This window comes from Apus apus, chromosome 13 (genome assembly GCF_020740795.1).
Source record: "Apus apus isolate bApuApu2 chromosome 13, bApuApu2.pri.cur, whole genome shotgun sequence".
Lineage (NCBI taxonomy): Eukaryota > Metazoa > Chordata > Aves > Apodiformes > Apodidae > Apus > Apus apus.
In genome coordinates, this window is record NC_067294.1 from 9,138,314 (window position 1) to 9,163,215 (window position 24,902).

Here is a 24,902-nt window from a genome sequence, read left to right on the forward strand (position 1 = left end):
AGCACCATGGCAACCCGCTCTTGGAAATGCTAATAACTGGGATGTAAGGTGGGTGATTAACCTATCAAAAGCAGAACCCTAACATTAAGTTGGGTGCAGATCTATGCAGAGAAAAATGAAGTGTTCCCACCACGAGCATGAACAAAAGCAGTGCAGCATTAGCAGCCGCAGCCCTGGCAGGGTCTGCAGGCAGGGGGGAGCGGAGGGTGGTCCCCACTGCTGCCCCTCTGCCCCCCACCATGGCACAGAGCAGCAGTGGGGTGTGGGGTGGGGCGATCCCTCTTCTCCCCTTCCCTTTGTCAGAGCTGAAGCTGTGTTGTTTGGCTTGGCTTTGCAACTGGAGTTATAAATAAAAATGTCTCACCAAGAGTGCGTGACTCACGGTCCCCACCACAAGGATAACCTCTCTGCTAGGAAATCTGATCTGAGCACTGAACTGTGGTGTGCAAGCATTAAAGAGGTTGCTTAATTAATGCATTTAATCCAAATGGTGAACTGACTAGTCCCTCACCCTGCCTTGGCCAGGATGGGCAGCTGAGGGAAGTCTCTGTGCCCCTCTGGCCCCCTGCCCTGTGCCATCCCTGACCTCTGGCTGCGACAGCTCATCCCTCAACCTGCTCCAGGGCTCACTGGTTTCCCTCAGACAGCAGCAGGAGCTGTGGCAGCGGCTCCAGTGACCAGCTCCAGCCTCACCACTGCCTCCTGCCACCCTTCGACACCTCCTCTTGGGTGCTGGTGTCCCCTCATCCTGCCTGGGACATGGGGACCAGGGACATGCTGAGGCATCACCCCTCAGACAGGAGGCTGTGACAGCCCTGCACACCCACCAGGACAGGACCATGCCTGTAGGCTGGCTCTGCCCAGGCAGCAGGCAGCATTCCCCTTCAGAGGCTGGGGCTGCAGTGCCTCTCCCAGCTCCAGGCTCTGCCACACGGCTCCATCCCGGCTCCAGGCTCTGCCCGCAGTGGTGCCCGTGGTTCCCGGGTACCGCATCCTCCGGCTGAGCTGCCACCCCCAGCAGGAGCCTGGCACCCTGGGGAGAGGGACCCCCTGTGCCCCAGCGGCCCAGCCCAGCAAGACCTGCTTTATCCCGGGGGCAAGCGATGGCGGGGCGACAGCTGGCTGGGGGATTTGCTGAGGGCATTATTTAATGCTGTGGGTAAATGGAGAAACAGCAGCTAATTCTGGAGCCCGTAATCCTCTTCCTCCCCCGGGGCTGGGGAGCGTGCCAGTCACGCAGCCTCCGGCAGGCCCCAGGGACGAGCCCCCCGCAGCTCCCCAGCTGTGCCACGGGCCGGAGCGACTCCCAGACCATGGGTGATGTGCAGAAGGTAAGCGGGGCCGGGTGACATCCTGCCTGCGCCGGGGTGGGTGTTGCTGAGACGGCTCCTGGCTGTGGTGCTGGGTGGGCTGGCAGAGCAGGACCAGGGCTTTGCCCTGTCTGTGTCCCTCCAGCACACCCAGGAGCTGGCAGGGCTCCCAGGACAGGGACAGCACAGCCAGAGGCGGGGAGCTGGGCGGATCTGCCGTGGGGCCATCCTGAATCTGGACACCTTGGGAGCTGAGCCCTGGAGCTCGCTCAGGCCGCAGACGCAGAGTACCCATGGCCAACAGGGCACCCAGCTCCTCCCTCCAAAGTGAAGGTGCTCTGCAGCAACCTGGCACCTCACAGGGCTCCCTGTGCCCCCAGGGGCTGCTCTCTGTCATCCAGAAGCTGAAGGGTTCCCCGGAGCAGGAGCTCCGCATCGTCCTGCTGGGGCTGGACAACGCAGGGAAGACCACGCTGCTGAAACGCCTGGCCTCCGAGGAGGTCAGCACCATCACGCCCACCCAGGTAGGTGTTGCTGGGGGCCACAGGTGGCGGGAGGGTGGCAGGTCCTACCCTGCCCTTGTGTGATGCCGGGGTTTGTGTCCCCGCACAGGGCTTCAACATAAAGAGTGTCCACTCGCATGGCTTCAAGCTGAACGTCTGGGATATCGGGGGCCAGCGCTCCATCCGTCCCTACTGGAAGAAGTATCTGGGCAGCACAGACCTGCTGGTGAGTGGGGCAGCCACCCGCAGCCCCCCATGCCCTCCGCACGGGGCTCTGTATCCCAGCAGAGCCCTGCAGCCCCCACAGAAGGCAGCTGGGCAAGGAGGAGCTGCCGACTGTCCATTTTGTCCCCACGGCAGATTTATGTCATTGACAGCGCAGACCAGAAACGCTTTGAGGAGACTGGGCAGGTAAGGGGGGTCTGGGTGGAGGGTGGCTGTGGGGTCCTGCGGCTTGGACCCACCTGGCACCTGCTCTTTGAGGACTGCAGTGGGGAGCAAGGCTGCTCTCTACTGTGGGGCAGCACCACTGTGGGGGCCCAGCTGTTGCCAGACCTATGTAGGAAGGGCTTGTGACTGGGGTCTCAGCACACAGAGCCACCTCACCCCATGGCAGATCCATGACCAGCAGCTCCTCACCAAGCTGGGTGTGAAGCCCCAGGAGTACCCAACACTGGAATGACTCTGCCTCTGGTGAGAGTGACCACTCGGCCCCTGGCCCTCCATCCACCTTCCCAGCACCTGGTTAGCAATGTGACCAAGCAAAGGTTTATGAGTAGCAAATTCAGGCTTACAAACCCTGGGAACAAAGCCGGAGAGGGGAAGGTGAGACTTCAAGTGCCAGTCTTGGCTGTACCGGCACCAGACGGCGGCGTGGGTGTGCCAGACAGCACAGGGCTGGCAGCAGCCTCCTGTAGCTGCCCTTTGCCCAAAGCTGCTGGTGCCAGGAGGGCTTCAGCCCTAAGGTAGTACTGCCTGCAGCTCCCAGACTCTCTTCTGGTCAGATGGAGCTTCAGGGGTGCATGTTTCTCCCTTGGCATGTCAAGACCTCACAGCTTCTTTGGCACCAGAGAGAGGGGACTGAGGCATTTTGGGGGACCAAGGTGCCCCAGCCTACCCTGGGCAGCTCCACAGAGGCAGGAAGCAGCTCTGGGAGTTGGTTCTCTCTTGGCAGGAGCTGGCAGAGCTCACTGAAGACGAGGCCCTCACGGGGGTCCCACTGCTGGTGTTTGCCAACAAGCAGGACTTAGTGACTGCAGCACCTGCGGCTGAAATTGCGGAAGGGCTGAGCCTCCACACCTACCGGGACCGGGAATGGCAGATCCAGGCCTGCTCAGCCTTGTCTGGGGAAGGAGTGCAGGTAGAAATGGGGGCCTGTGGGCTCTGCAGAGGTGGGAGAGGACCCAAGGACCTGCTCTTGGGGCTGTGCTCATCTCTCTCTCTTCCCTGCAGGATGGGATGAACTGGATTTCCAGCCAGATCATGAGCAGGAAGAAATGAGAGCTGCAAAGTGCCAGACTGGACTGAGCTGCAGGTCCCTCAGCCACGGCCAACCCCCCTGATCTGTAGACTTCCACTGCGGCCTTGGCTGGGCTCTGAGCCTCAGGCTGCCGTGCTCTGTCGGGCTTCCCACCCAGTCTCTTACTAATCAGTCAGCTTCCCCCCTCCCTTCCTCCTGGTCTTCCATGGGCTCCCCGTACCCCCCGATCACCCTGCAGCCTCCGTGCTGTCGATGGGAAGCGCATGTCCTGTTGTGTCAAGGGCTTGCACACCTCCAGAAGGAGAACCCCCTCCGGACTGGTCCATCCACACTGCTGGCACACCCTGCCGAGGCTGCTGCCAGGCGTGAACTGCCCCGGTCACGCTGGGCACCCCACCACAGCGCTGGCTGCACCCTCAGACACAGCACGTACAGCCGAACGGACGGTGTGTGTTCCCCTCTGCTCCCGTAGGATGTGCCTGGTGCTGCCCCGGCCCCGGCAGCTGGCTCGGGAAGGCCTTGGCTCGGCAGCCCTTGCTGGCCAGCGCAGCGCCCACGCGTGCACGGGACCTGGGACAAGCGGCAGGACAGAGGACCTGGCTGGGCCGGCACCGATGGAGCGTGTTCCTCGCCCGGTGGCAGCCCTGGCTGCAGCCGCGCCGCGCGTGGCCCCAGGAGCGGCTGCTCTGGGCAGCAGAGCGGGACGGACCCGCGCTGGGGCCTCGGTCCTCCCGCTGCAGGTGCCCGCCCCGGCGGCGGGAGCGGAGCCGCGCGCGCCCCCCAATAAAGCCGCGTGACCCCCGCGCTGCCCCGGCTGCTCCTTCCGCCCCGGGCGGGCTCGGGCCCGCGCGCCGTTCCCATGGCGACGGGCGCCCGGGGCCACCGCGGCCTCGTCCCGGGCGGGGTCACGTGTCCCGCGAGAGGCACGAGCCGCGCACGTGCCGGCCCGCACGTGACCCGCACGGGGAGGGGGGGAGCCGGACTACAGCTCCCGGCATGCCGCGCGCCGCGCGGTGCGCGCCGGGAACCGCCCTGCCGCCCCTCCCACCGGCCGCCCCCCGCCGGCCCCGCCCCTTGTCTGCCATTGGCGGGCGGGAGTGACGCTCACCCGCGGGGGCGGGGCCGAGGGGGCGCGGAGGCTTCTGATTGGCCGCTCGGGCTGCGGAGCGCGGGGCGGGGCTCGCGCGCCGAAGGCGGAAGCGGAGCATGGCGGCGGGAGCGGGCGGGCTGCTGGCGGCGGCCGCGCTGCTGGTGGCGGCTGCGCCGCGCCCGGCGCCCGCCGAGCTCACGGATGGCAACAGCGAGCACCTGAAGCGGGAGCACTCGCTGATGAAGCCGTACCAGGGTGAGCGCGGGGCCGGGCGGGCGGCCCGGGGGTTGTGCCTCCCGGTGGCCCGGGCTGAGCCGCGCTCCCTCCGCCCGTTGCAGGCGCGGGATCCGCCGCCATGCCGCTGTGGGACTTCCAGGGCAGCACCATCGTCACCAGCCAGTACGTCCGCCTGACGCCCGACGAGCGCAGTCGGGAGGGCTCCATCTGGAACCGCGTGGTGAGAGCCCGGGGGGAGGCTCCCGGGGGAGCGGAGGGGGGACACCGGCAGGGGGCCCGAGGGAGACCCCCGGGGGAGAGAGGGGAGGCCGGCCTGGGTCAAAAACGGCCCCGGCGCCTCTCCTCGCTCTTACCCTGAGGCCCCTGGGCCGTTTCTCTGCTCAGCCCTGCTTCCTGAAGGACTGGGAGCTTCATGTCCACTTCAGGATCCACGGAGCCGGCAAGAAGAACCTGCACGGGGACGGCCTGGCTCTTTGGTACACACAGGAGCGCCTGGTGCCAGGTACAGGGTGCAGCTCGGGGCTTTCTGGCCAAGCTGAGGCCTCCTCAGCACTTGCATGTGTCCCAGGGCCTGTCCCTGGCCTGGAGAGTTTCTGGCCAGGGAGAGTGATCTTCCCTCTGCCTGGTTTCACTGGATGGAGATGGCACATCCTGCACCTTCTGCTTTGGGAACAGATGCCCTCAAGTCATTTCCCTGGCAATAAACAGTTCTCACAGCATCTTTCACTAGAAGTCTGTGAGCACAAATTCCGTCCAACAGCCTTCCACTCCCTGTGTTCTGCCCTGTCCCAGGTCCTGTCTTTGGCAGCAAGGACAACTTTCATGGACTGGCCATTTTCCTTGATACATATCCCAACGATGAAGCAACAGAGGTAGGTGTTTTTGGGAGCTCTGAACGTGCTGAGGAGGCTGTTTCCTTGGAGCTTTGTGCTCTTGAGTGCCTGGATCAAGGAAAAGTCTTTCCTTACCTGGGAGTGGGCTACTCCTACCATGGGAGCTGGTGAAGGGAAGATTTTGTACGTGCATTAACGGAGATACAAAGATCCTTGCTCCATTTTCTGCTGTTGTTGACTATGCAGGTGTTTCCAAGGCCTGTGTGTGAGAGAGCAGCACAGGGCTGGTGTAAAGTGCACCACCTCTTCAGTAAAGTTAGTCAGCCCAAGAGTATATTCATCCCAAGTGTGCATTGCTTGCTCATTCTGCGTTGTTTCTGGCCTTGTTCTCTGTTTGCAACCTGGGTGCCTCTAAAAGATAATCTTCTGGGCTGGCTTTTTGCTCCAGCATCTCTCATGGTGAAAGTATAGATAATTCCCCCATGGGGCTGGTAGGTCCTTTCCTTCTGTCCTGCTCTGTGTTTGTGGATCTTGTCATGACACAGTCAGAAAAACCTAGCTGTGCTTTGTGAGGTCTATTGCACCAAAAATGTGATAGTTAAGTCATAAAAGCACCTGGAAATTACTCCCCCATCTCCTTTTTGTGTTGATGCTCAGTGGGAGATGAGTTCTTGCTTCCAGTTGGCCTCTCCTGGGGTACATAATCTGCTGACTGCAAAGCCCCAGGTGTGGTTATGCTGCTCGTGTGAGATTCTTGCCTGCTCTGGGTCCTGTGCTCCGTTCTTACACTCCTTGCCCAGCCTGGTGCTCACTCTGGGGTGGGCTCATTTCCCCGACCAGGCCCTACATGGTGGGCTCAGGGGGATCTCTGCACAGAAGGTCAGAAACAGCCACTCTGCTTTAGGCAGAACAAGCTCTTCCCTCAGTTCAGAAGCAGTTTCCCGATGAAAAGCAGCCTTGCCTTTGTCGTCGTGCCTGACTGCCCGGCTGCGCCTGCCCGAGCTCCTGCTCCCGCTGGGGTTCTGGACAGGCAGGGGGGGAAGGTGGCTGTGGGTCTGCAGCTGCTGCTCTGCCCCTGCAGCGCGTGTTCCCCTACATCTCGGCCATGGTGAACAACGGTTCCCTGACGTACGAGCACAGCAAGGACGGGCGCTGGACGGAGCTGGCGGGCTGCACCGCCGACCTGCGCAACCAGAACCACGACACCTTCCTGGCCATCCGGTACTCCCGTGGCCGCCTGACGGTGAGATGGGGCTGGCACCTCCTGCAGGGGCTGTTGCTGTGTCAGTAGGTGCCCTGGAGATGGTTTTCCTCAGCTCCAAGAGCTGCGGGCAGGCAGGCTGGTGATGTGTGTTCTTGGTGTGACTCCCCTGGGTCTTGCAGGTGATGACTGACGTAGAGGACAAGAACGAATGGAAGAACTGCATTGACATTGCAGGGGTGCAGCTGCCAACTGGCTACTTCTTTGGTGCTTCTGCTGGCACTGGAGATTTGTCTGGTAAGAGAGGGCTTTGCTTGTGCGAGTAGCTGCTGTTTGGATCCTGGAATACAATGCTAGGGATGCATTGGATAGCTTTAGTGGTATCTTTTTTTCTTGAATTATTAAAATATTGTTGGGTAGGAACCCATGGCCTGAGAAAGGAGGCACCTGAGAGCTGAGAAACATCTCAAATTGCAGTTTGATATGTGGGTTGTGAGCGTGGGGTTGAGAGGGAGGGAGAGCAGAGGACAGTCCTAGGGGTGCTCTGAGCACTTGGACATCTCAGAGCTTCTAACAGTGCTGATGGTTGTTTCCTAGACAATCACGACATTATCTCGATGAAGCTGTTCCAGCTCATGGTGGAGCACCCTCTAGAAGATGAGACCGTTGACTGGACCAAGATTGAGCCTAGCGTCAGCCTTCTTAAATCACCCAAAGGTGAGTCTCCACCTCCAGAGGAGGATTCGGCTGCTGGGGCCGGACTCTCGAAGGCCGGTTGACGGGCATCAGGGCTGCCCAGCCTTGTGTGACCCCGCGGGAGCCGGGGCTGGCTCGGTCCCTGGAGCTGTTCTTGTCCTTGCAGACAACGTGGATGACCCGACAGGGAATTTCCGCAGTGGGCCCCTGACGGGCTGGAAGGTGTTCCTGCTCCTGCTCTGCGCTCTGCTGGGCATCATCGTCTGTGCCGTGGTGGGAGCCGTGGTCTTCCAGAAACGCCAGGAGCGGAACAAGCGTTTCTACTAGTGAAGACCCTTACCCAAACCCATCTTTTCTATGGGGAGCTGTAAAAAACTGTGGTTTCTAAAAGCTGTTTCTGAGAAATATCAGAAGTATTTTCTTATCTGTCTGTTTGGCTGTAACCTCTGCCTGGCCCTCGGTGGGTTGGATGGAGGAGGGCAATGCCTGCTGGACCCCCTGGGCTGTGGTGGGGGAGCCTGAAGGTCGCTCACATTGTTTCTTCCAGTGTTTCCCCCACCCGATGCGACCTGTGGCAGGGGGGGTGAGTGGGAGGGCAGCTGTGAATGTGAGGGGGGGGCTGTGGGGAGGGGTCTGTGAAAGGGGTCTGTGGAATGGGCATTAAAAGGACTGACACCACTTGTGGCTCTGCCTCTGTCTGGGGTGGAACAAGGGGGGGGGGTCTGCTTGGAGGGGCAGGACAGGGATGCTGAGAGGGGTGGCAGGCCCCAGGGTGTTCCCAGGGGCGTGGAGGTTGGTCCGAGGGTGTTGAGCCTGTGCTGGGGAGGGGGGTGTTGCCCCCGGTTTGCTCATAGCTCGCTGGCGGATTGTCCGGGGCAGGGGGGCAACGTTCCCGGGAGCCGCTCAGGATCGGGGGATGTGGCGGAGGCTCCCGGCGCGGTGCTCGGAGGAGGGAAGGCCCCGTGGGCGGTGTGTGTGGGGGGTGTCCCCGCCCCCGGCCCGCCCCCGCCAGACGGAAGGGAGCGGAGCGGAACGGCGGGGCCGGGCTGCGTTTCCGGGGGGGCTGCAGCCAGCGTGTCCCGCGGGCGGGGGCCGGCCGGGCGCCATGGGCCCGGCCCGCCGCAGGGCCGCGCTCCGCCTGCGCGGCGGCGGGTGAGCGGGGCGGCTCGGGGGTCTCGGCGGTCGGGAAGGGGCTGTGCGAGGTGGTTCGGGGGTCCCCGGTATGGGAGGTATGAGGGTGGCAGCTGGCGGGTCCCAGCGGGGAGCGGGTCGGGGGTCCCGGCCAGGGCGGGGGGTCCCGCCGTCGGCTGAGCCCTCCGCTGTGCCCCAGGTCCCCCCCGTTCCTGGGCCTGCTGCCCGGCAGGGTCTCCGTGTTCCCGCTGTTCTTCCTGGCGCTGCTGCTGGGCTTTGCCTCGCTCCTCTGGCTCCAGCTCAGCTGCTCGGCCGAGGGGCCGACCCCCGACGGCGGGCAGAGCCGGGGGGGTCCGCAGCAGCCCTGCCCGCCCCCGGCTCCCCTGCTGCCGGTGGAGGATGAGCCGTCCTGGGGTCCCCACCGCCTGGCGCTGCTCGTCCCCTTCCGCGAGCGCTTCGAGGAGCTGCTGGCCTTCGTGCCCTACATGCACCGCTTCCTGAGCAAGAAGAGGATCCGCCATCACATCTTCATCCTCAACCAGGTCGATCATTTCAGGTAGTGTCTCCCTCACCAAGGGCAGCGAGGGGGCCCCTCTGAAGCTCTCCTCTCCATTATGTGTGCTGAGTGGGGTCTCCCGCTTGGAGGCTCCTGGAAAACCAGGAGTCAGGGCTGGGGCATGGTTCAGGCTCACTCCCTCTAGAGCTTATAGAAGGACAAAGTGGTATTTTGCCTCTCTCTTCCTAAGCAAGAGGAGAATTATCTACCCCCAGATATTTCAGTTTCCCCCCCCTAGTGTTGTAGGGCCTTGGTTGAAATTCAAGTAAGTACCATGGGGTGTTTGGAAGTGCCATCGCTCACCCTCTGGTCGCTGCCTGGTACCTGTCTGCAGCCCCCGCGGGTGCTGTGCTGGCCTCTGGCAGGACAGGGCTTGCTGCAGCCCCTTGGGCACAGGGAGAAGCAGGGCAGGACAGGCAGCAGTGGCACTCGGCCCTTGTGTTTGTGCATGTCACCATTTGGGAACCAGTTGAACATTTAGTGTCGAGCACAGGAGAGGGACCTGAAGGGACAGCAGCTGCTGTGCGTGGCGCTGAGTCCCCGGGTCCGTGGCAGGTTTAACAGGGCATCCTTGATCAACGTGGGCTTCCTGGAGAGCGGCAACGACACCGACTACATAGCCATGCATGATGTTGATCTCCTGCCCCTCAACGAGCAGCTGGACTACAGCTTCCCAGAGGCAGGGCCCTTCCATGTGGCATCCCCGGAGCTGCACCCGCTCTACCACTATAAGACCTATGTGGGTGGCATCCTGCTGCTCACCAAGCAGCACTATGAGATGGTGAGCATGTGGGTGGGATTTCCTGGCCAGTTTGGGGCAGGGGCTATGACGCTGTCTTGGAGATCGGTTGTACATTTTGTGCTCCATGCATGGGAAGGGAGGAAATGAGTCAAAATGGTTCGGGGACAGAGCCTGCAGCCTGAACCTGGTGGGGGTGGCAGGAGAGGGGACGCTGTGCTGGTGCTCAGGGCTTGTGATGCTGGTGTCTGCTCCTCTGCGGTGCTTGGAGCTGTGCTGGACCAGACTTTGGCCAGTACGATGACCCTCTCATTTCAGTGCAATGGCATGTCCAACCGCTTCTGGGGCTGGGGACGGGAGGACGACGAGTTTTATCGACGTATCAAAGGAGCTGGGCTCCAGGTAAGGGTGATCCATGGCCTCCTAGGTTGAAATTGCTCTTCTTGTCTCCCTACCTGGCCCCTGGCTATAGCTGCCCAGGTCAGGACCTGGGGAAGGCAGCCCTTCTGCACTCCCCATTCCAGTACCAGGTTTTCCAGTAGCTTTACAGAAGCTTTGGGCTCCTTCCAGGTTCGCCGTCCCTCTGGGATCACGACTGGATATGAGACTTTCCAGCACTTGCATGACCCAGCCTGGAGGAAGAGAGACCAGAAGCGCATCGCTGCACAGAAGCAGGTGAGACCTCTGTGTGGTCAAGGGGAACCACAGGAGATCTAGATTGTGGTCACTGAGTACTGTGAGCCCTCCTTGCTTGTGTCCTCCCTGCCAGCTCTGTGCTCCCTCCTCCCCAGGAAGCCAGTTTGGGCTGAATGGTCTTTCTCTTCCTCAGGAGCAGTTTAAGGTGGATCGGGAGGGAGGTCTGAACAACGTGAGGTACCAAATTGAATCACGGACAGCTCTGAGTGTGGCAGGAGCCCCTTGCACCGTCCTTAATGTCTTGCTGGACTGTGACACAAGCGAGACCCCTTGGTGCACGTTTGGCTGAGCCCGTCTCCTGTGTGCCAGTCATGTGTGCTGTACTGGTGCTGAGGTGCCGGGGCACCGCCAAGCTACTTGGAGCAGGCAGGAGTTTTGCAGCAGCCCAGCGTGGCAGTGCTGGCGAGATACAAAGGAACAGAAAAGGCTGAGAACTGGGCTTTGCTGGGACCAACAGAAGAGGCTGAGAGCAGGACTCAGTGGCGTTGCTGCAGACACCGGTGCTGCCTCCCAGGGCAGACAGTTTTCCTGCACTGGACATGGCTGAGCTGCTGTCCAGCTCAGAGGACAATAAAGAACTGTTAGGGCACCTGTGAGTCATGAATGCCCTGGGCTGTGCTGCTCCTTTTTCCTGCTCCCTTCACCTTCCTGGCTTCAGCACACCCATTTCTGCCTGGACATGTGATCTACTCTGGTTCAGAGGCCAAGCTGGTCTGAAATGGGCTTCAAGTGAGATAGTGCCTGTGTTTCAGCTGCCAGGTACCTCCAGGGCTGTGCTGAGGGGTGGCAGAAGTGTCCACTGACTCCCAAGGGAGACGCCTTTGCCTGCATGGGCTGCTGGGTGAAATGGTGCTGTGCTGCTCCAGAGTAGGGGTGCTGGGGCTGGCTGACAGGTGGTGCCATATGTGGGACTGCACTGCACTGGCTCTAGGGTCTTGGCACATGTTTTGGGTGCTGCTGCTTCCTCCAGCTGGGCAGACCCAACCAAGCTGCCAGTACCCCTTCATTCTGCCCTGTCACCAGTCCTAGCACCTGGCTCTCCACATTTTCTGGCTCCCTTTTATCCTTGTCCCATGCCTGCTGCTTCCAGGAGTGGTCACTTTGCCAGCTGCCTGCAAACTGCTGCAGAGAGAAGCTGTTGCCATCCTGGGAAGACAAGCAGGCCTGAGGACATGGCATCTCTGAGGAGCAGCAGTAGGATGAGGGAGGTAAAAGTATCACAGCCAAGTGTGGGGGTTGTGTACCATGTAGGGGCAGTGGGGATGGGGCATCTGGAAAGATCTGGTGCCATCTGCTCTCTCTGCTGTTCTGGAGCTGGGTGAGGAGTACAGACCCCTGTGGATCAGGGTATGAGGGGCGCTGCACTGCAGGACAGGGTCGAGGTGGTGGTGTGGGGCAGTGAGGATCAGGCCATGCTGCTTTCCATCATCCCGGGTGCAGGCAGGCCGCCGTGTCCTCTCCAGCTTTGGGCCTCTCCTTGTCCTAGGGCAACGTGGAGATGTGCTGCCCAAGAGTTCCCAATGGCCTCTTCAGCCCAGCAACCACTTGGTATCTGGCACAAAGATTGCAGGTGGGCTTGGACACACGATGAACTACTCCAGAGATGTTTCCAGGACCCTTTGTGTCCCTCACAGCGGTCAGTCGGATGGAGGTGGCTCAGCAGCCCCCTCCTGTCTCTCCATGGCACAGGTTTTGGGATTGGCCACCTGTACACCAGCCACTTACCGGTGCTGGAACTGCAGCCAAGGGCTGGCAGAGGCAGATCAAAGTATTTCTCTGTGCTGTTCAAAATAGATGACACAGTTTTGGGCAGGTTTCATGAAGACATAGATGTGCAGAAACAGCATATGGGCACCTCGCGCTTTGCTCAGTGCTAAAGGCTCCTCTCCTGCTGCCAGGCAGCTATTTCTCAGCTCTGCTCACAGCCCCCTCATCCTCTGGTCGCTTTTGTGGAAGAGGCGCCGTGCTGGAGACCCAGCTTCCTTTTATAGCCTTGAATGTGACTCGGAGATCGCTCGGCTCAGTTCCGCCCCCCACGCCTTTCGTTATTTGCAGTGGCCCAGCGGGAGGGGACAAAGCTTTTCCCCATGGTCTTTTTGCAGATGGATAACTCCCTGCCTGCTGTCCTGGGAGCCCTGTGGAGCTGAGCCAGAAGCCTCTCGGTGTTCTGTGCTCTCAGCAACACTGAAGAGGGGGTCGGGATGCTTGGAGGCAGAGACAGCCTGTGGAGTCCCAGCCCTGCCCCTCTGCAGCCCCCCTTCTGGGGCTCCAGTTGCTGTTAGCAGGGTCTGCACAGCAAGGGGCTGGCTTTTATTGCAGGGTTGTCTTAAACCAGGAGGTGCCTGCAGCGGATTCCTGGTGGCCACGTGAAATTGCTGTAGGATTGTGATGCAGAGGTGATGGCGGGGCTGGGGTGAGAAGGGATAGGGCTGGGGAAAAACTGACGGGAGTCAGCAACATCTCTGCCCAGAGAGCCATCCCTGGCTGCTTGAGTGTCCCAGGCCAGGGCCCTGCAGGAGCTGCCAGCCCAGGGAGATGCGCTCAGGGGAGCGCAGACCGTGGTGGAGACGTGGCAGCAGGAAACGGGACAGACAGGAAGGTGGGGTGTGTTGGTGACCAGCACCTATTGAAGTAATCCTGGCATCACCGCAGCCTGCCCGGATGGAAGCCCTGGCGGGATGCCTGCTGCCACAGGCATGTGCCTGTCCGTCGGGCAGGGACCCAGCAGCCCCACGCGTGGCTGAGCTCCAGGCAGGGGCCCGGGGCATAGCAGAGACATTCCTGGTGCCAGCAGGTTGGGAAATGGCAGCGTTGGGAAGGGTCTCCACTACTGAGAGTCCGTGTGTGCTGCCCCCCGGCGTGCGGCTGGGCGGTGGAAAGGAGCCCCAGGGCGAGGGGCCGGAGGGAGCGGCTGTGTGTGCCTTGGCAGCGCAGCGAGGATAACGCCGGCGTGTGAGCCCGGCGAGCAGGGACTGGGGACAGTGTGTGTGTGTGGGTGAGTGCTGGCAGCACAACCTGAGGGCTCTGGTGTGCGGCGGGGGGAGCTGGCAGCGAGCGGGACCCCAGGCTGCGAGCGCGCCGGATGCACGCGTCCCCCGGCCCAGGCTGGGGACGGAGCGGTGCCAGCCCTCTCCGGGAGAGATGGGTGCTGTGAGGGTGAGGACAGGACTGCTGCAGGCGTCCCACTCCCCGAGGTGGCTGGGACACCCGGTGACCAGGTCCTCCCCCGTGCTGGCATCTCTGTCCCTGTCACGCTGCAGGGGTGGCGAGTGACAAAACCGGCTCCCAGCCAGGACGTGGCAGGGCTGATTCAGAGGGGTGAAGCGTGTCCTGTCTCACCGAGGCCAGACCACCAGATCAGGCTCTGGGGTGGGTGGCAGCCCCCCAGGGGTACTCCTTGGTCCCCGCGCGTGCCGCGGAGTGAGCTGTGCAGTACAGGCAGCTCCTGCCCACCCGTGGGTGCTGTGGTGGGGGGGACACAGAGTGCCGAGAGCGATCCACAGAGCCGACACCCCTCTTCCCTCGGCGGGGCGGCTTGGTGCCATCAGCGAGGCTCGGCACAACGCTTCCGCCCAGCCCCGGGTGGGCGATAGAACCTGCTCCTACCAGTCCCCCCGCCACGGTGAGGGCCACTGGGGGCCGGTCCCGCGGCTGTAGCCGAGGGGCTTTTGGGGGCTGGGTGCCGGAGGGACAGGGGTGCAGAAGGGGTGCTGGGCGCTGGACGCCCCGAGCCCCGCCCCGCCGGTGCGCACGGCCGGGCCGCCCCCGCCCCGTCCCCGCCCCCGCGCCGTGATTTGCCGGTGCCGGCTCCGCCCGTTGCCCGCGCGGCCGCGACCGGGGGGCGCGTTCAAACACGGCGAGGGAAGGAGAAGGGAGAGGAGCGGGGTCGGGATCGCAGCGCCGCCGGCATGGTGAGTCGCGGGCCCGGTGCTCCTATCCACAGGGAATCTCGGTGTTCCTTCCCCCACTCCCCTCCCGGTGCTCTCCGCCGTGCGGTGCTTTGTCCCGGGCCTGCCCCGCCGACCGACCCCCCTTCCGCCCCCCCTCCCCCGCTTTTTCCCTGCCGGAAATTCCGGTGGGGGCTGCGGAGAGGCGCGGTGGGGGGGGTGTGTGTATGTGTTGTGCTGCGGGAGGCGGACGCGGGGTTCCGCTGTACCCGCCTTCCCGCAGCCCCCCCTTCTCCGCGCCTTCCCGCAGGGGCACGGGTGGGACCCGCCATACTGGGAAGGAGCCGGGCTGGCCGGACCGGGTGTTTTACCGCCTGGGGGGTGACACCCTTCCCGCCGCAGGCAGGACACCTTCGAGCTCTCCCGGCGTTTCCCAAACCTCCCACAACCTGACCTACTTCCTCGGCCGAAAACGTGCCGGGAGGAGCCGCTGCGGGGCTCGACCGATGCCCCGGTACCGGCAGCTGGATGCTGGGAGGGGACATCCATGTCCCCCATCCCCGGTGGTACCACAGGAAGCCAGACCCTCCCGGAGGGTCCCATCCCCGCTGCCCTTCGTGGGGTGCCGATGCCCGGAGCAGGTGCTGGGCTGACGGAGGGAGGTGACAGCGCAGGCCGGGAGCTGTCAGACAGGTTTGTGCGTGGCAGCAATTAAAAGCGGGGTGTTTGTTTACCCGGTGCGTGGTGCTGAGAACCAGGACAGCTTCCTGGGTGTAACCCGGCCCTTGGCGAGGCTGGGAGCTATGGAGTGGGCTCTGTCTGGCCCCTACCACACGCCCCGTGTCCCTTCCACCTTGGCTGCGGGGCCATCGTCCCCATTCCCAGCACTAGGGAGCAGGAGCCGAGGCCACAGGCATCCTCATGTCCTTCCTCCCCCAGCCACCTGCGCAGGAAGCTGCATTGTCCTGTCCGCATCCTGCCCCTTCCTGCCGTGTCCGGCCACGGGGTCTCCGGCACGCACACCGACATCTGGGCTGTGACCGCCTTGTCCTTGCCCGGAGCTGGGGAGGGAGCTCCTGCGGATGGAGCAGGGCCACGGGGAGGGCTTGGGAGCTTGCCCTGCGTGGTGCGGGAGCCCACACCGTGCGGGAAAGCTCCCCGTGGGGCAGGAGAGGTGCTCGTCCCCCGTGCACCATGGGGAAGCCAAGCCCATGACCGTGAGACCGGGCCCTTCCAGGGTCATTCCGGGGAGGTCTCTGGATAATGTCTGTACCCCGAGGTTCCGGCTCGGTGCCGCCGGGCCAGGGCTGGCGCCAGGCCTAGGCAGGTGCTGCCGGCTCCTGAACTCGCCCGCCTGGCTGGGCGGCAGGTGCCTGTTTTGGTGGCGGCCCCGGCCGCGGGCGGGAGGTGGGGCTGGGTGTGGGAGGGAGGCACTCCGCCATGGGGGGGTGGCAGGGGGGAGCCCCCGCCCCGCCACCACGAATGCTGCGTGCTGGCACCCTGCTGGCCCTGCTCCAGGCTCCCCTGGGGAGCTTGCTGGGAGCTGGTGGGTCCTTCCCAGCGCCAGGAGCCCAGGTGGGTCTTGGGGCCAGCTGGGAAAAAGGGGTGCCAGGAGGGCTTGGAGGGGGGCAGGGGGGCACCCCTGCTGCCCGGCATTACTGACTTTGTCTCTCCTTTGGCAGTGCTGGTACCGGGCTTTTCTCTAATTCTCCATGGCAGCAGCACAGGGTCCTGTGACCTGTGAGCCTGACACCCGCGTCCTCGGCACCTACCTCTCCTCGGAGCCCGTCGTTGGCAGCATGGGCAGCGTGGGCAGCCTGGTGGAGAAGCAGGATCTGTCCCCCCTGGAGCTACGGGCCCCACTGGGGGGATCGCGGGGGCTTCGGCAGCCTGATGGCTTGCTGCGGAAGGGGCCAAGCCAGCGGGAGCTCTTTGGCTACCTGCATGGGGCCAAGAAGGAGATGCGGTCGGAGCGGAAGCACCAGGCGTCGGCTGCCTGCTACAAGAGGGACTACGAGAGCGACCGCGAGAACCGATCCCCTGAGCGCTGCTCCCGGGAGCATCACCGTGGAGCTGACTTCTCCAAGAGCTCCCTGCCCGAGCGGGGACGCTTCGACAAGGTGAGGCCATGGCTGTGGGTGCCATGCTGTGCCCCAAAATCTGTCTGTGTGGGGATGGGGCTGGAGCAGAACTGTCTGCGTCAGGGATGGAATGTCAGGATTTGAGAACATCCATGGATATATTGCTGAGAGTGAGCGGGTTCTCCCTGGCTCCGGGTGCCTATCGATGCTGTTGGGCTCATCCTGATGCTGCTCTTGTTTTTCAGTGCCGAATCAGGCCCTCAGCTTTCAAGGCAGTGGCTGGGAAAGGGCTGGTCTCCATGCAGGGCCTGTCCTCGTCTAAGGGGCAGAAGCTGTCCAAGAGCAATGGGAGCCTGCACACGCTGCTGTCGCAGAGCAGCACGGCAGCCTCGCAGCATGGCCCGCTCCGCACCCACCTGCTCCACGCCATCAGCCTGGATGAAGCCTCCGACTCCAGCCACAACTCCATCCAGAGCTTCCCTTCCTATGGCTCCCGCCTCAAACCTGCCCAGAGCCAATTCAGCGCCTCCATGGGCCACATCAACCACATCGGAGGCTCCTTGGACAGGGTCTCCCGGAGCCCCAGGGACCCTCTGGCCCCTGAGAAGGCACCTCTGTCCTGCAAAAGCATGGCCACACTGAGCCGGCTGCAGAGCCCCGGGGAGCCCCCACCACCCTATGAGTTCACCTACTCACTGGAGGATGCTGTGAAGCAGCTGGAGGACCGGCTGCAGGAGACAGGAGGAGAGCTGCGGCAGCTCAAGAGGAGCCTTAGTGAGACTGAAGACCCTTTCACACAGGTGAGCCTTGGGGCTGGGGCTGTGCTGGGTGCCCCAGGCAGGGCTGTGGGGCAGCAGTGTCTGGGGGGAAGGAGCAGTGAAGTAGCTGGTGTCCTGCCACAGTGGGAAATGGGATGGGAATGTCCAGGTGTGGGAAGACCCAACATCATGGGAAGTTCTGGGATCCATCCCTTGGGCTGCCCCACACAGGGGCAGGCGACAGACCCTCACTGGTGTCCACCTGTGATGGCAGGTGTTTGAGGACAAGCAGCGGCTGTGGCTGGATGAGCTGGAGGACCTGAAGCAGATGTACATGGCCCGGCTGCAGCAGGTGACGCAGCAGGCGCAGCGCGGGCAGCGCGGGCTGCAGCTGCAGCTCTACAAAGCACAGCAGGAGAAGAAGCGGCTGCAGGAGGAGCTGAGCATGCAGCAGTGCCAGTGTGAGGAGACCAAGCTCCGGCAGACCCAGGGCGAGCACGTCAGCCCCAAGCTGGAGGAGACCAAGTGGGAGGTGAGTCTCCCTTCCTTCCCTCTTTGTTGTCACCCTCCTGGCCCTGGAGCCAGGATGGGGCCACTGGCTCCCTGCTCTAGTGTCACTCATGGCCACAGGCTGGGGGCAGACAAAGCAGGTGTGATGCTCGTGGTCTCCCAGGGATGCTGTGGTGACAGCCTGGGGTACTGCCACCCCTGAGGTCCTGCTCCTCCAACTCTTCCTCACTGCTCACCTCTGCCCTGCAGGTGTGCCAGAAGGCAGCAGAGATCTCCCTGCTGAAGCAGCAGCTCCGGGACACCCAGGAGGAGATGGCTCAGAAGCTGGGTGAGATCTTCAGTCTGAAGACGCAGCTGCGGGAGGCCAAGGCAGAGGTCCAGGCCAGGGACTCCCAGCTGGCACAACTGGCAGACTCCTTCCAGAGCCCCCCAGAGCCCAGTGCCCCACTGCTGCTGGGTGACGACCCCATGCCAGTGTGCCAGGACTTCCCTGGCTGTGAAACTGATGACTCCAAGTGCCGAGGCCTTCACAGCGACACGGCGGAGCCGCTGGAGCGGCAGGTGGAGTGGCTGTGGGCAGAGCTGCTGCGGGAGCGGCGCCAGGGCCAGCTGCAGGCTGTGAACTTTGAGCTGGAGAGGAAAACCTGGCAGGAGGAGAAGGAGAAGGTGCTGCGGTACCAGCGGGAGCTCCAGGCCAGCTACATGGAGATGTACCACCGGAGCCAGGCGCTGGAGCGGGAGCTGCGGCAGCTGCGCTCAGAGCCCAGGGACGGCGGCGCCGACTCCCCGTGGATCGAGCGGGTGGAGTCCTCCAAGATCTGAGCATGGGATGCTGGTAGGACTGTGAAAGGGGAAGGTCTCTTACTGCTGCAACGGGACGGTCTCAGGATCTGCACAAGGACCAGCTGCTCAGCACTGCCCTGGGGAGGACTGATTGCGACAAGGGAGCTTTTCCGTCTTGCAACACTTCAGACCCTTCCGAGGGGGATCCTGGAGAGGGGGCGTCATCTGTGCCAGGGTGGGGGTCTTGCATGTGCCCCGTGCTCTGACTCCAGGAGCATTTGCCCTGTGATTCCTTCTGCCATGGGGGCAGAAACCTAGCACTCGGTGAGACATTCCCTGTCCCTCCTGCTCTGCCACCCCTGTTCCCTACAACCCAGTAACTTAAATGTTTTACTAAGGAGAGGCTCAAGTCCTGTCCCCAATCCTGCTGCCTTGCTGTAGGGGTTCCAGCTGCTGCTTGCAGTGGCTGTCCTGTCAGCAGGGTCCTGGAGCTGGCCGTGTCCTGTGCCTGCACCAACTGGTCTGTGTTGATGTGGGAACTCAGAGGAGGAAAGCCCTGACAAATCCTGGTACTGGGGGGGGAGGCAGCTGCCCCTGCACGTCTGTTGGGGCTTTCCCTGCCCATGGAGGGTGGTAAATGCAGCTTCCCTGCAGGAAAGCTGAGGTATGCGTGCCTTGTGCAAGGAGGAAAGGGAACCTGGTCCCCTGCCTTGGGGGAGGGGAAGGAGAACTGGGGCATGTAGGCAGGGGGCCGAGATGCTCCCCGAGCTGGGGAACCCCCGCGTCACCCCTCCCAGGCGCTGGAAGGGGCCCTGCTCTGCGCCTGTAACAGCGGAAGGCCAGGCCCGGCCCAGCTCTTTCCTGCAATAAACCCGATTTCCTTCTTCTGGCTCGTGTCTTTACTTCCCAGCAGCGCGGCCAGGCGTTCCGGGTCCTTTGTCCGCGGCGGGCCGGGCCCTGCGTGCCCGGGGAGGGGGCGGCGGGGCCGCTTCCCTCGGGGGACCCCCTCGCCCCGCCCGCGCTGCCGGGCAGCCTCCGCGTCGAGGCGGGAGGCGCCCCGGGCTGGCGGTGCAACCGGTTGGGCACGGCGGGCTGAGTCACGGCGGGGCCGGCGCGACCGGCCGGGCCCGGCTCCGGGGGCGCTGCCGGGCCCCCCCCTGCCCGCCATGGTTTGACCCACCCGGGAGGTGCCCCCCCCCCCCCCCGGAATGGTTTGTCCCGCCTGGCTCCAGTTACACAGGGCAGGCGCCCCCTGGCGGCGCGGAGGACCCCCCCGTCTTCCCAGCCCCCCCCCCCCCCAGGAGCAGCGGGAGCGCCCTACAAACCCACAGCGTTTATTGATGCCCCCCGAGCTCACCAACCCCCCCAGCAGCGTCCCCACAGACAGGGGACAAGGACCCGCCGCCCCCCGCCGGCTGCTCAGAGCGGCAGGGGCAGGGCCTCCACCTCGGCCAGGCACTCCTCGTAGGTCTCCTGGTACTCCTCGTGGGGCTTGACCATGATGACACAGGTCGGGCGCTTCGAGCCGGCTGCGGCTCCCAGGTCCTGCGGGAACACGGCGAGGCTGTGGGGGGAGGCAGGGGGGGCTGCCAGGTCCCCTTCATGGGAGACCAACACCTGGCCAGCACGTCTTGTGCTCCAGTCTCATACAGGGAACTTGTGCTGGGATTAAGAGCCCTTTTTCCCAGCTCATCTCCTACACCCTGGAAGCGAAGCACTGGGCTGGCACTGGCCTCATGCACTGTACTCCTTCCCTGCAGCCAGGGTCTGCAGAGCTGCCTGTGCCAGGGGGGAAGTAACAAGCAACAGAACAAGAGGAAACAGCCTCAAGTCGTGTCAGATCTAGATTAGATACTGGGAAAAATTCCTTCAGTGAAAGGGTTTTCAGGCCCTGGAACAGGCTGCCCAGGGAAGCAGTGGAGTCACCATCCCTGGAGGTATTTAAAAGACGTGTAGATGTGGTGCTGAGGGACGTGGTGTAGTGGTGGGCTTGGGCTCATGGTTGGGCTTAATGATCCTAAGTATTTTCTAGCCAAAATGATCGTATGAAGTCCCGAAGACACAGACTGCCCCCCCACCCCAACTTCCAGTCTACAAAGGAGAGGATGTCCCCCCAGCCACAACCCATGCCCAGCCTCTCATTTCTGCAAGCAGACGGGGCCCAGCTCACAAGGGGGAAAAATCCATCCCAGCTCTGTCCCAGAAAGCTCCTGCCCCAGCTGCTGGAAGGACCAGACTAGGGCAAAGGGTTCTGCAGCCCCACATCCCCTCGTGCCCTGGCCACGGACAAACACGGGGGACTTGGCTCAGTCCTGGGCCCAACGGGTTGCCTCTCCCCGTGGCTGGTTTCTCCCGGTTCCCCCAGCCCCTTACCGATTTGGAGGGGACGTAGGCGTAGGGGAGGCTCCTGTCCTCGCACATGATGGGGATGTGGCAGTACACGTCGATGGGCTCCGTGTCGCCGGCCAGCACCGTGATCCTGCGGGGGAAAGCCCGAGTCAGCGGCGGGGCCGGGGCGGGCCGAGCCGAGCCAGTACGGCTGGGGCAGCGCTTACCCCTTCTCGCCCTTGTTGATGAACTTCTGGACCTCCTTCACCCCCCGGCGGATCTGCTTGTGCTTGGCCGCTGCGAGAGAAACGCACGTGAGCGGCTGCGGCCCCGCGCGCCGCGGCCCCGCCCGCCAGACCCACCTTTCCTGATGCACTTGTAGAGCTTGCGCGTCAGCTTGCGGGAGGCGAGCGGCTGCGCGATGGGGTTCAGGAAGTCGAGCTGTTCCCGGTACGAGCGCTCGGGAGTCCCCTCCGCGTCCTCCGGCTGCTTCTCCCGCGCCATGGCCGCGCCGCCCGCAGCGCCACTTCCGCATCCGGGGCACGGCACTGACGGCGGCGGCCGTTGAGCAACCAATCAGAAACGGCTCCCGCACTGCCCGCCCACCGCGCCAGCCAATGGCGAGCGGCGCCTGCCCGCCCTCGGCGCGCCGCGCCCCGGGGCTCCTGCCGGCCCTGCCCCCGGGGCTCCCCCTGCCCGGGGCTCCCCCTGCCCGGCTCCCCCCTCAGCCCCGGCTCCCCCCTCAGCCCCGGCTCCCCCCACCCCGCAGCTCCCTCCCCCCTGTGCCCCGCGCGGGTGTCAAACACACGGGGACAATCTTCCAACACGGGCCTTTATTCTGGTGTGTGTGTGGGGGGGACACACAGCGTGTCCCCCCCGGGCCGAAGCAGCGCGGGGCTGTGACTGCCCCAGGGCCTGAGGTGACCCGGGGTGGCAACACCCCCCCCCCCAAACTGAACCACAACAATAACAACGCTGCGAACCTGCAGGGGGGGCAGCGGGTAACAGCTCCTGCAGCACCCCGGGGGTACAGGCAGCCACCTCACAGGGGTGGCTCCTGATTCATCCCAACTGGTCACAAAGATGTATTTCTTCCTTTTTGTTTTTTTTTAATCCCAGGGACCTTTTTCTCACTGCAGGGATAGACTGCTGCTTTTCCCAGAGTAGAAAGGAGGTTTCCCTTCTGCTGCCCCTCCTAGAAACTGCTTTGTTCCTTATCCCATCAACCTGGGGGGGAAACTAGGCATGCTGAAGGCCACGGCTGCAGTGCCAGCACATCCCCTGAGCCCCAGCAGACCTCTTGAGCTGGGGAGACAACACTGCTCCAAAAGGAACAGGCCTCAGACATGGCTTGTTACCTTCTCTCCCACCTCAGCCTGTCTCCTGAGCACAGGAGGGCTTCGGTCAACACCTGCAGCTGTTCCAACACCTCCTGCTGCATCTCCAGGGCCATGTGGTGCACCTGGTGGTTGGAGCTGTTGTACATCACTGCGTTCTGGAACATGAGCATGAGGTCACGCTGGAACTGGACCATGGACTGAATGTGGCCCTTTGACACACTTCTCTTTATGCTGGTTAAATCCATGGGTCTACAAAAGATAGGAGGAGAATTAATTGCAACCCACAGCCAGGCACTTTTCAGGCTCTGCACGGAAGTGCTTATTCCTGTTTCAGTGTGGCCCTGAAAGCACAGATATTTTCAATCAATTTTATTGCCCAGGACAAAGAGAAGGAGTGAGAAATGTTTCTCTCCTAAGCTAGAGAAGTAAGTTTAGCCAATGCGACACTCGTTAGCCAATCAACTTGGCAGGTCATTAGCAGTCACCCCTGAAAAAATGTCATGTTGAGCTCCAGAGAAGGCAAGCAGAGCCATCCTTCTAATTAGTCTTTATGAAGTCAGTCCAGGTCTTAGTGGAGAAAGAAAAGTTACTAAAATAGGTATCTATTAAAACCCCTAAAAATCGAATGATGCCACTGGCAAAAATAGCTGAGCTCATAAAGGGAACATGATGGGGAATAAATATGACTTCCCTTATTTTGACAGAATGAGAAAATGAATGGCTGCAGGGATGACAACTGGGACCAGAATAGAGTGTGATTCAGCTCTGAAAAATGCCCTTAATCTCTCTGGGAAATATTCGTATGACCCACTTCTCCACTGAGAAGAAAACCTCTGGGGAGCAAGCAGCAGATGAGCAGGTATGGACCCAGGCACAGGCTTCCAGCACGGGGAGAGGAGACTGCTGAGCTGCAGCAGCTGAATCCCCAGCACATCCACAGGACTCACAGCTGCACAGACTGTGCCTGTAGCAAGTCAGCCTGGCAGTGCCAGCACAGGGCAGGCACAATTCCCACCAGTACCAGAGTCACTTCCAGCTTCCAGGTTCTAATCACCTGGAAGGGAGTTTTAATAAAAGGAATCAGAGAGAGATGCTGGTGACAGCCAAACTCTGGAAAAGGAGGAAGGAAACAGTCCCACTGGCCCTTTGGAAATCTGAGAAGGCAGAATAAAACAGAGAGAGAAATGCACTATCAAGCACTTGCTCCACAAACTCACCTCTTCACCACATCCCTGTATCCAGGAGCTTGTTTCTCTGACACTGCCTTCAGGAACAGGCCACTGTACCTACAGGGACAAGCAGGAAGAATGTCCCCTGTCTGCCTCTCCACCAAAGACAACATCACAACAGGGACAGAGCCTCTCCCCACATGCCAGAGGCCACAGCAGCAGCCAGGGCAGGTGGCTGGAACCACTGGGCGTGGGGGAGGCTGCGCCCGTGTGGAAGCTGCCTGTGCCAGCTGTGCAGGGAGCAATTTTTCGGCTCTGCCACATGAAGCAGAGGAAATAAGTATGCAGGGTTCTCTCCAGCTTTGCAGCACGCAGCTGTTCTCACTGGTGGGATGGCCAGAAGCAAAGCTATGGGGAGACAAGGCAGCCTGTGGGAGGCTGTTGTGGAGGGGAGCAGAGCCTGGGGACACAGGAGCTCGAAGTCAGGGCAACATGTTCTGGAGCCATGTCAATCCAGCCCTTTCCCCCCACGTACCTGTGACTGGCTATCATCCTCCAGAGGGACATCAGAGTTCTCTTGAAGACCAAATGCTGCAGGGGCTTATCCCAGCTTAGCTGCATCCTGTGGAGGGAATATGTTGCCAGATCATTACGCTTGAGACCAAGTAGGAGGTGGCAATTCTGCTTGCACCCAACGCATCCAGGTGGATGAAGCACAGAGATACTTGGCTGTAGCTATGCAAAGCCTCTCGGGGTGAGATGGAGGAAGTGTCTGCATCTGGCTGCACAACTGAGCACCCAGAGTGCAGGAAGATGCTGGGCAGCAGGGAGAAGAAGATCAGAGCTGAGCAGCTCTAAAGGGCAGGATCAAGTTGGATGCTACATCATGCTACTCTGATGTTCAAAACTTTACTGAGATGGTTTTTAGTCAGTTTCTCATCCCCAAACCTCACCATTTTCCTTCAAAAGGCAGCTCAGGTGATCACACACGTGGCAGAGCCTGCGTGTGACTGACACACCTGCCCATAGGAGACTGGTAATACCTCTCTAGGAGCTGGACTGGACATTGCCTGACAAAGCATTATGTCCAGCTCATAGAAGGGCTAGATGCCTTGAGGAAGGATGTATTTTCCATTTAATCTCTTATTTAATCCCTACTCTTTTCACTTCTGCTGCCAATCAACGCCCAAAAATGCTGGCAGATCCACGAGATAGCACAAGTTACCTCCTTCCCTCCTGTTCTCCTTGGCTATCTCACCTTCCTGGAGGTGACCTGTGCTTGTTCTCATGTGAGACAAGGGAAACAACTCTGTTTTCTGTGCCTGCAGGAGAGCAGAACTACTTACAGCTGCACACTGGCAGGACTTGTGGAGTCCAGCACGGGGGCTGCAGAGGTGCTATCACTGTCATCTTGACCCTGGGCCAGATTATTCATCTCTGGTGGCTGTGGCTCATCTAAATCTTGTTCTCCAGCTGCCTCTTGAGTCTTGTCCTGAAGAGCCAGGAAGAAAAGGGAGACACAGCTAAAATGGCAGCCTATCACCCTGATTCTGCATTTAGAAGCACATCCCTGT

At 61.9% G+C, this 24,902-nt stretch overlaps 5 protein-coding genes across 5 annotated transcripts; 4 read left to right on the forward strand and 1 right to left on the reverse strand.

The window, feature by feature from the left end:
• The first annotated feature begins 1,313 nt into the window (after positions 1-1,313).
• On the forward strand, positions 1,314-3,313 carry LOC127390075 (ADP-ribosylation factor-like protein 3). Its single transcript, XM_051631237.1, has 6 exons — positions 1,314-1,331; positions 1,691-1,834; positions 1,923-2,039; positions 2,174-2,224; positions 2,988-3,173; positions 3,266-3,313. Exons 1-6 carry the CDS (start codon positions 1,314-1,316, stop codon positions 3,311-3,313), a joined length of 564 nt encoding a protein of 187 aa, XP_051487197.1.
• Positions 3,314-4,480: 1,167 nt separating this feature from the next.
• Positions 4,481-7,780, forward strand: LMAN2 (lectin, mannose binding 2). The gene is made up of 8 exons (XM_051631185.1): positions 4,481-4,638; positions 4,722-4,840; positions 5,005-5,122; positions 5,413-5,492; positions 6,535-6,696; positions 6,837-6,951; positions 7,252-7,371; positions 7,517-7,780. Exons 1-8 carry the CDS (start codon positions 4,500-4,502, stop codon positions 7,675-7,677), a joined length of 1,014 nt encoding a protein of 337 aa, XP_051487145.1. The 5' UTR covers positions 4,481-4,499; the 3' UTR covers positions 7,678-7,780.
• A 614-nt stretch (positions 7,781-8,394) lies between these two features.
• B4GALT7 (beta-1,4-galactosyltransferase 7) lies at positions 8,395-11,076 on the forward strand. Its single transcript, XM_051631186.1, has 6 exons — positions 8,395-8,502; positions 8,681-9,037; positions 9,593-9,818; positions 10,095-10,178; positions 10,347-10,451; positions 10,606-11,076. The coding sequence occupies exons 1-6, from the start codon at positions 8,456-8,458 to the stop codon at positions 10,759-10,761; spliced, it is 975 nt and encodes a 324-aa protein (XP_051487146.1). The 5' UTR covers positions 8,395-8,455; the 3' UTR covers positions 10,762-11,076.
• A 3,228-nt stretch (positions 11,077-14,304) lies between these two features.
• Positions 14,305-19,378, forward strand: N4BP3 (NEDD4 binding protein 3). The gene is made up of 5 exons (XM_051631187.1): positions 14,305-14,383; positions 16,042-16,479; positions 16,686-17,240; positions 17,473-17,730; positions 17,958-19,378. Exons 2-5 carry the CDS (start codon positions 16,072-16,074, stop codon positions 18,528-18,530), a joined length of 1,794 nt encoding a protein of 597 aa, XP_051487147.1. The 5' UTR covers positions 14,305-14,383; positions 16,042-16,071; the 3' UTR covers positions 18,531-19,378.
• A 462-nt stretch (positions 19,379-19,840) lies between these two features.
• Positions 19,841-21,345, reverse strand: NHP2 (NHP2 ribonucleoprotein). The gene is made up of 4 exons (XM_051631102.1): positions 21,182-21,345; positions 21,047-21,116; positions 20,865-20,970; positions 19,841-20,036 (listed from the first exon to the last, which is right to left on the reverse strand). Exons 1-4 carry the CDS (start codon positions 21,321-21,323, stop codon positions 19,911-19,913), a joined length of 444 nt encoding a protein of 147 aa, XP_051487062.1. The 5' UTR covers positions 21,324-21,345; the 3' UTR covers positions 19,841-19,910.
• Positions 21,346-24,902: the final 3,557 nt, after the last annotated feature.

Excerpts from the sequence above, each read along its gene's own strand:
- N4BP3 (XM_051631187.1), top strand. The coding sequence starts at position 16,072 with ATGGCAGCAGCACAGGGTCCTGTGACCTGTGAGCCTGACACCCGCGTC. Across the intron at positions 17,241-17,472 it reads CTGAAGACCCTTTCACACAG|GTGTTTGAGGACAAGCAGCG; the intron begins GTGAGCCTTGGG and ends CTGTGATGGCAG. Across the intron at positions 17,731-17,957 it reads TGGAGGAGACCAAGTGGGAG|GTGTGCCAGAAGGCAGCAGA; the intron begins GTGAGTCTCCCT and ends TCTGCCCTGCAG.
- LMAN2 (XM_051631185.1), top strand. The coding sequence starts at position 4,500 with ATGGCGGCGGGAGCGGGCGGGCTGCTGGCGGCGGCCGCGCTGCTGGTG. Across the intron at positions 4,841-5,004 it reads GCTCCATCTGGAACCGCGTG|CCCTGCTTCCTGAAGGACTG; the intron begins GTGAGAGCCCGG and ends TTCTCTGCTCAG. Across the intron at positions 6,952-7,251 it reads TGGCACTGGAGATTTGTCTG|ACAATCACGACATTATCTCG; the intron begins GTAAGAGAGGGC and ends GTTGTTTCCTAG.
- NHP2 (XM_051631102.1), bottom strand. The coding sequence starts at position 21,323 with ATGGCGCGGGAGAAGCAGCCGGAGGACGCGGAGGGGACTCCCGAGCGC. Across the intron at positions 21,117-21,181 it reads CTACAAGTGCATCAGGAAAG|CGGCCAAGCACAAGCAGATC; the intron begins GTGGGTCTGGCG and ends TTTCTCTCGCAG. Across the intron at positions 20,971-21,046 it reads ATCAACAAGGGCGAGAAGGG|GATCACGGTGCTGGCCGGCG; the intron begins GTAAGCGCTGCC and ends TTTCCCCCGCAG.
- B4GALT7 (XM_051631186.1), top strand. The coding sequence starts at position 8,456 with ATGGGCCCGGCCCGCCGCAGGGCCGCGCTCCGCCTGCGCGGCGGCGG. Across the intron at positions 8,503-8,680 it reads CTCCGCCTGCGCGGCGGCGG|GTCCCCCCCGTTCCTGGGCC; the intron begins GTGAGCGGGGCG and ends GCTGTGCCCCAG. Across the intron at positions 10,179-10,346 it reads TCAAAGGAGCTGGGCTCCAG|GTTCGCCGTCCCTCTGGGAT; the intron begins GTAAGGGTGATC and ends GGCTCCTTCCAG.
- LOC127390075 (XM_051631237.1), top strand. Across the intron at positions 1,835-1,922 it reads GCACCATCACGCCCACCCAG|GGCTTCAACATAAAGAGTGT; the intron begins GTAGGTGTTGCT and ends GTCCCCGCACAG. Across the intron at positions 3,174-3,265 it reads TGTCTGGGGAAGGAGTGCAG|GATGGGATGAACTGGATTTC; the intron begins GTAGAAATGGGG and ends TCTTCCCTGCAG.